Consider the following 9,085-nt stretch of genomic DNA (forward strand, 5'->3'; position numbering starts at 1 on the left):
TACATCAAAATATTGTTTCAATTTTGTGCCTTCATATCAATAATTAGCAAACAAATAAGATACATAATCTTCTTCAGTTAAATGAGTTGAGGACTGTTTGTTGAATTTTTTAGTTATAATACTTGATCTTCAACTTACCATCAGTAAGAACTTAAGAAAATTAGACACACTAGCCTTTTGAAGTTGATACTTCAGTTTTGATATTATTTGTTTACTGTGAGATCAATTATAAATTACATGGATACTATTGTTTAAGTAAGAAATGTTATTCAAACACCACATTAGCGTCTGCAAAGCCTATGGTATAAAAGACTTATATTTTGTTGCAAACCCATGGCTTTATCTGGCTCTTAGGAGCTTGGAGCAACTGCCATCCCAACAGGCAGAGGCAGTCATCCTTGCAAGCAGCCATCAATCAAGTTGCCAATAAAATTTAAAAGACATCTGCACTAAAATGTTTATAGCAGCACAATTCACAATTGCAAAGATGTGGAAACAACCCAAGCGCCCATCAATACATGAGGAGATTAATAAAATGTGGTATATGTATACCATGGAGTTCTACTCAGCCACAGAAAACAATGGCGATATAGCACCTCTTATATTATCCTGGATAGAGCTGGAACCCATTCTACTAAGTGAAGTATCCCAAGAATGGAAAAACGAGCACCACATGTACTCACCATCAAATTGGTATTAACTGATCAACACTTTGGTGCACATATAGTAGAAACATTCATCAGCTGTTGGGCAGGTAGGAGGGGGGTAGGGGATGGATATACTCACACCCAATGGATGCAGTGGCAACCATCTGGGGGATGGACACGCTTGAAGCTCTGACTGGGGTGGGCCAAAGGCAATATATGTAACCTAAACATTTGTACCCCTGTAATATGCTGAAATAAAAAACAATAACAAAAAAATTTTTTGAATAAAATAAATATTAACGGCAAGGAGAATTGTGCTAATTAAATACATGTTGAAACAGTATGTCTTCTTCCCCATTTATTTGGGTACAGACCAATGTAATTTGCTGTTCAACAAGGAATCAAGACTGGATGGACTCACTATTGTCATTATAGTTTCACTATGATGATGAGGAGTTTTTGACCTCGGCATGGTGAATTACTTCTGTGACAAGAACTTTGGCTGTTAGGATAAACTGTGTCCTTGAGGAAGTCATTTTCTTGCTCCTTGTTTTTCTCATAAACTTATGTACATTTGATGAGCTAATACATATACAGTAGTTCCCTCTTAACCATAGTTTTCACTTTCCATAGTTACAGCCACTGCAGTCTGAAAATATTAAATGGGAAATTCCAGAAACAAACAATTCGTTAGTTTTAAATTGCACATCATTGTAAATATCACGATGAAACCTTGCACTGTTCGGCTCCACCGCAAGGACACGAATCATCCCTTTGCCCTCAGATCAACTGTTGCACTATTGCAGTATTTACTTAACAATGGCCTCAAAGGTCAAGAGTAGTGATGCTGGCAATTCAAATATGCCAAAGACAAGCTGCAAAGTGCTGCCTTTAAGTGAAAAGGTGAAAGTTCTGAACTTAATAAAGAAAGAAAAAAATGGTTTGCTGAGGTTGCTAAGATCTTCGGTAAGAACAAGTCTCCTATCTGTGAAATTGTGAAGAAGGGAAAAGAAATTTGTGCACCGTATATCGGTGGGTTTCAGCCATCCATTGGGGGTCCTGGAACATGTCCCATGCAAATAACTCAAATGGCTGGCAGGTAATTGTTTATTAACTGTTATCCATTATTATTAATTTCTAGATATCAAAAGGATCATTACTGAAAAACAAGCACCACATGTACTCACCATCAAAGTGGTATTAACTGATCAACACGTAAGTGCACACATAAGAATAACATCTACTGGATGTCGGGCAGGGGGGAGGGGAGAGGGGGGAGGAGGGGACGGGTATACGCATACACAAAGGGTGCAATGCGCACCATCCGAGGGTCAGACGCACTTGAAGTTCGGACTTGGGTGGGGGGGTGCAAGAGCAACATACATAACCTAAACATCTGTACCCCCATAATATGCTGAAATAAAAAAAAAGGATCATTATTCACAAGGCAGAAACTCTCATTGAAAACAGTGGTCCTCTCTCAGGGATTAAAATTCCTTCAGAGCTCCTGTTGCTCTGGATTAGGAAATGCTATGTTCTTCTCCTCCGTTAGATTGATTTATGCCATATCTTACACCTGTTCTTCTACTGAATTAAGTTGACTTATTTTTTTCAGTCCTGTTTTATATTAATTTTTTAAGATTTATTTTAAAATATCTTTTCTTATTATTTTAGAAGATACTAAATAACTTTAATTGTTCCCACTTTTACACTCATTAAACACTGCGACACTTTCTGAAAATTAAGTATACACATTAGATTTAAAAATTTCTCACAAATTCTGAAAATTCCAGAAAGTTAGGAATTTATAATATAAAATTGTTTTGTTCTGTTTTGTCTATGGATGTCAATGAATATAATTGTTTCTAGTGTCTCAGTTTATATGTTTTTCCTGAAAAATTTTGACCAATTGACCCTGTTTTTCATTTTAGAAGATGATAGTTATATAATGCCATCATTGACTCATAAGACATTTATTGAGTATCCACGTGGTGTTGTGACTGTGCTAGGCAATGGTGCAGACCCAAAACTATGCCACAGTTTTCCCTAAAGGAGTTTAATTTCTGATCAGAATTACAATCCTGCAGGGGAGTTGGAGTTCACCTCTAAACCCTCTTCAACTCTTACCTGGGCTCTTTGGCTAGATCTAGAAACCAAATTGATACCAGGTGGATTAATAAGAGAAAGGTACACAAATTTTATTAGTTTTACATGTGCTTGGGGATCTTAACAAGAGAATGAAATCCAAAGATGTGGCCAAAGCAAGATGCCTTTATGCTTTTTAGACAAAGAATGATAAATTTGAGAAGAAATGACAGGACACAAAAAATCTGGATAGGGGAAGTAAATTTTCTAGACGAGTCATTAGGACATATATTGGAGGTGTAAACTAATGGAAAAGAAGGGTTACTTCCCTAGGTATATTCATTTAGGTACACTGCAGTGCCCAATTCCCAGTCTTGGTGATAAGGGCTGTTTTCTTGCCCTGCTATGGTGAGAGTACCCTCCCAGAGGAATCTTTATGGCTAGCTGTGTATAGGAAAAGACAGGTCAGCTAGGAAACCTGAAACTAAAATTTCTCCATTGTTTTTAACTTTAAATAATTAATATACCCATCTGGTATGTTTTAGATGGCAAATCCTTCACTTCTTTAATCCCAACACAAATTTATAAAAATATAGATGGATTTTTGAAATATAAATATTTAGTTTTTATTAATACTACTGTTAGTACCTATGGACTGGCTCACTGTGACTAGGAATCAAGTTTCCTCAAAGGAAGTTCTATTTGATTCAAATCTAAAGGATCATTAAGAGGGGGCACTTTTCAAAAATATAGATGAAGTGCTAAGGAGAACTGTGTAAGTGCTTAAAATTGCTGGGAAAATAGAACTCCAATATCAACATCCATATACACACGTGTGCGCCAGAGAACTAATGAATATCAGATAGTACTTTTTTTTTATTTCAGGGTATTATGGGAGTACAAACATTTTGGTTACATGTTATGACTTTGCCACACCCAAGCCATGATTTGAGACGTGCCCTTTCCCCCTACAACGCTCACCGTGTCCATTAGTTGTTGAGTTTACCCGCCCCAACCCCAATTTTTCATATTTTCTATGAGAGAGTTGGGTTTGTGTTTCTTTTTAATTTTTTATTGTGATAAAAAATAAATAACAAGAGATCTCACTTAAAATTTTTAAAATGAAGAGAACAGTGCTATTAGCTGTAAGTGTAATGTTGTAAAACATTACACTAAATCTCTAAAACTTTTTTACTATGCGTAACTTAAACTTTATACCCAATAAAGAACGAGTCCTCATTTTTCTCTCCCCCGGTCCCTGACAACACTGTACTTTCTGCTTCAATGAGTTTGACTCCTTTAGATATCTCGTGTAAGTAGAATCATACAATATTTGTCGTTTTGTGACTGTCTTATTTCACATATAATGTTCTCAAGGTTCATCCATTTTTGTAGCAAATGACAAGACGTAGATAAAAGGAAAAATACAAAAATATAGTATGGGTAAAAAAGCAGAATGTAGACATATAGAGAGAATAATAACCAGATTTAGATGGGAGAAATTTTCAAGGAAAAAATGTGCTGTGGAAAAAAAATGTTTTATTTTAGATATTCATACAATTTGGCTTCCATAGCCCATGATATAATTCCAGTCTACTGAATTCCTACACTCTGCCTCCTATGTAGTCTCCAATACCTGAGGATGGACATGGCAAAGAGTTTATTATCTGTGGCTTCAGAAGAGAAGCAGTAGGCTGGAAAACATGAATGTGAGCCAGGGAGGAAACTCAGAAATCTGTCATATTTAACTCCAATGGCTTTCAAATTTTGGAGGTGTTCCCATTTCAGTGAGCTTTATCCTGACACATTTGGCTTCCTTGTATTGTACTTATAGATAATAATGAAAGTGACAGAAATTAAGAAATGAAATGCTTTTACTGGAGTTGAAGAAATGAGGCATTTCCCAATGGGAAGAAAACCTTCAGGAAAGTCTCTTTTAAAGTTAAATATTTAAATAAATGTTGGCGTTTTGTCTCTAAAAAATCAGTAAAGACTACATTGCTCACAAACACACCTATGATGATGGAAACAAGACAACTCATTTTTTTCTTCATCGAGCTCTGTATATGAATATAAGTTGCCTCATAGATTTTTGTTGTCTGTTTGGAAAAATGAAATAAGTTAAATGTTTATTCAATGCTTTGTAGTCAACCAATCTCAAAAAATAATTGCTATATGTTTTACTGTTAAAGAGTTTATGAAAGAAAATACAAAAATGATCACTATTTGGATAAAAAACAAAAGCGAAAGAGTACAATTTTCATAGGTACCCAATACTTTTCACCATTTCTACATAAATATGTTGAAAGTATAATTTCAATGCCTATCTTAAAATGCATCAATTATAAACTCAACACATCTCAATGCTCTGTATTGTTTTATGTGTTAACTAGTGGTTTATTCATTATTTCCTGTTTCCTTTCCTTTCCTCTTTCAAATATTCTTAACTTTCAGTTCTATTAATGATCAGCTCTTCTGGAATTAAATGCTACATGCTGTATGTCCATATTTATACCTTTAAAGAAAATAAGGAGAAATTATTAAATATCAAATTTATATTACATATATGTGTATATATAATAAATGAGTATTTATTTTTCTACTCATGAAACTTGCATCCTCAGTGCAGAATATTTAGAAATGAACACATTAAAAATATTTAATCCCAGATTTTCAAATATTTTTTTTTGGTTCATAAATATTTTTTCAATGAGAAGATGTCATATATACAACTATAAACAAAGATTTAACAAAAGTAAATGATACAGTGAAGGAAGTAGTCAGAAGGCAATAAATGCAAGTTTTATTAAATATTGCTATGACATTAGTCATATGGTATGGGAAGGGTTTCCCTAATTTCAAAGAAGCAATTCAGGGTATAAAACTCTTCATAGGTTCTTAACATTGCCCATTTCAGAAGACTATTAAGAAATCCAAAGCAGTGTTTTCTACCATCTCTTTGTGGTATGATAAAGATCTCTTTTCTGAGTTGCCAAAATTTAAAGGATATAAGCACACTGATTCTCCTGACTTTCTAAGAGAAAAATATGGACTTGTACAATTATAGAGGAATCAAATTCTAAATCAAACTTTCATACACCCAATATCATATGTTGTCTAGATGCCTCATTTATATCAATAATTATGTTTTTATACTTTCTTATCAATATTTATAAAAAGACTAATGTCAATGATTCATCTGTATCTTTTAATGATGCCTCGCTTTGGCACTCTCTGTTTACTTAATGAATTCCCATGAGCCAACAAAAAAGACAAAGATAAAATAAGTCCAATTCCATTTATACAACATGCATAGAGAGGGACATTCCTTATTTTTTATTGCTCAAATTAGCATTTTCAGGAAAACGTAACATTCTCTGAAGGCTAAGAGAAGTATTACTTAGATTCATGGATATTTAGGGTTACAAAATATTTATTTAAAATGTTTGCATAAATGCAAAGAAAGGTAACTGTTTTAACAAGTGTTTATTACATGGAAAGTAGAAAGTGGTAGAGTACTTTACTAGTTAAGCTGGATATAACTGTGTTTATAAATGGATCTTGTATGAGAGGGGGAAAGCAAGAATTAATTGTAATATAATAAAATGTTTCAACAATTTGACAATATCAGGAATTAAGGATATTGTGGGTCCAATATTATAGAAACAAGAAGAGCTATAATTTCTGAAAGCCATGAAAAAGTTAAATCACCACACTTGTTTTGAAAGTACAAAGAAAAACAAATAAATTGCCAAATTGATTTGCCAGTTCTGAAATTAAATGACTATTTAAGAAAGCCCGATGGTAGAATTTCAGACTAAATTATCAAGAAGAATCAGGAAGTAAGTACATTTGTTACTGTTAAATATAATACATATTATTCTACTTTATTTTTATGTTTTAAAATACTATTTGTACATGATTGTGAACTTACAACTCTTATAATTTTAAAAATTAAATAATTGTTTATTACTAAGAAAATGTTATACTGAGTAAATGTTATTTCAACAATCTACTTGTTCAGTTGCTATAGCAATATCACAAATAAAAATCTGAATTGTGCTTTGTATGAATTCAGATGTTTTAGACAATGATTTGTTGTGGCAACAGAAGCTTCCATTTCTTGTTCTTCTAGCTTTTTTGCTAGAAGAGGGAAAAAAATGAGGCATGGAGGATAAGAGTATTAATCAAACCTTTCAGTAATCTAGGAGAGAATGCCAACAAAACATAGCCATGGATAAATATGTATTTTCAAAAGAGATGATTACTATAGTGATTGGTCGTTTAACCTTGTGAAAGTTTCCTAAACTTTGTGGGACTGAGTTTCTCAAAATATCATGTTTTAAGGTCAGTCTAAATAAGCTCTGTAAATTTTCAAATTCTGTATTTAGCTTATGCTACATACATCACAGGTTCTTTTTTATAACATTGAGGAAAGGAAAAAAATCAGAAAACTTTCATATGTTTTTAAATATTTTTAAAATCAATTACAAGTTTAATTTTGAAGAAACATTAGAAAAACTAGCTTCTGTTTAAATGCTAACACCAGAATTTTTTATCCATGGCCTGTAATAGTGTATTTTCAATGAAGAGAGATTGATTTTTAACTTCAGATAATATTTATTACTTGAATGAAAGGTAGAATGGGAATTGGAGAGGGTTGCTGATGGAAAGTATATGGGTTTTTACAAATATTTTATAGATTATTCACAATTATAGATATTTTTAAAATGTTATATCCTATCCTCAATAGTGTTTTATTTTTTGTTTATAATTCTATAGGGGAAACATATATTTTCTGTTCTAAAAGGGGAAAAATGAAGATCAGCAATGAAAAACCACACAGTACCCACAGAATTCATTCTTCTAGGGCTGTCAGATGATCCAGAGCTTCAGATTGTGATTTTTCTCTTTTTGATTATCATGTATATATTAAGCATCACTGGAAACTTGACCATCATCACTCTCACCTTGGTGGACTCCCATCTACAGACTCCTATGTATTTCTTCCTCAGGAACTTCTCTGTATTAGAAGTAACCTTTACAACTGTCTGTATCCCTAGATTTCTGGGCACAATTATCACCAGGGACAAAACTATTTCCTACAATAATTGTACAGCTCAGTTGTTTTTCTTCATCTTCATGGGTATAACCGAATTTTACCTTCTAACTGCTATGTCCTACGATCGTTACGTAGCCATCTGCAAACCCCTGCACTACACAACCATCATGAACAAGAGAGTCTGCATATTGCTTATCTTTTGTGCTTGGTTGGCAGGATTCTTAAATATCTTCCCACCAGTTATTCTTTTTCTCCAGTTAGATTACTGTGGCTCCAATGTCATTGATCACTTTGCCTGTGACTACTTCCCCCTATTACAATTATCTTGCTCAGACACATGGCTCCTAGAAGTGATTGGCTTTTACTCTGCAGTAGTGATTCTGCTTTTCACTTTGGCATTAATCATTCTATCCTACATGTTCATCATTAGGACAATTTTGAAACTTCCTTCTGCTAGTCAGAGAAAAAAGGCATTTTCTACATGTTCCTCTCACATGATTGTCATTTCCATTTCTTATGGAAGCTGCATATTCATGTATGCTAATCCCTCTGCAAAAGAAAAAGCATCCTTGACCAAAGGAGTAGCTATTCTTAATACTTCTGTTGCTCCTATGATGAATCCATTTATATACACCCTGCGAAACCAGCAAGTAAAGCAAGCCTTTAAGGACACCATGCAAAAGGTTACGTTTTCTTCTAGTAAATGAAAGAATGTTAAAAGAATAAAGTTCTTGTAAATGCTTTTTATTATTATGCATACCCTCTCAAAACACTCTTTGCTTCAATTTTTTTCCATTTTCATATTAAAATTTTCCCCACATTGCATTCAATAAATTTGATAAAGCTGAATATTTCTTCGTAATTTTCTGAACATTAAAATGTTGTATTCACATGTATTTGGATGAAGTGTAAAATCCTGATTAATGATTATGATTTTAAATAGGAGTGGCTGTTTTGGAAGAGACATAGGACATTTAGCTTGATGAAAAGAGTATTGGGATAGATATGGACTTTGGAACATTTCATTCTTTCCAGGTAATAGAAATGAATGTTTTTAGGAAATTTTATTCTATTTGGCATTTTTGTGAATTCAAATAACCACAATCACTAATGTGTGGGAAAAAAACATTAATATCCACTTAAATGTTTGAAAATATTAGAAAATCATATGTATTCAAAGTATTATACTATTAATATTAATTATGGTAATAATGAGAGGTAGTAATAGGAGAGCAGAACATGAAAGTTTTCAGCAATGACTACATTGCAGAAATATTCCAGTAATTTTCTA

The 9,085-nt window shown here is 33.1% G+C and overlaps 1 protein-coding gene across 1 annotated transcript; it reads left to right on the forward strand.

The window, feature by feature from the left end:
• Positions 1-7,562: 7,562 nt before the first annotated feature.
• On the forward strand, positions 7,563-8,501 carry LOC105816227 (olfactory receptor 6C3-like). The gene has a single exon (XM_012651583.1). It carries the CDS (start codon positions 7,563-7,565, stop codon positions 8,499-8,501), a length of 939 nt encoding a protein of 312 aa, XP_012507037.1.
• Positions 8,502-9,085: the final 584 nt, after the last annotated feature.

Source organism: Propithecus coquereli, unplaced genomic scaffold (genome assembly GCF_000956105.1).
Source record: "Propithecus coquereli isolate 6110/MARCELLA unplaced genomic scaffold, Pcoq_1.0 Scaffold111, whole genome shotgun sequence".
NCBI classification, from domain to species: Eukaryota; Metazoa; Chordata; class Mammalia; order Primates; family Indriidae; genus Propithecus; species Propithecus coquereli.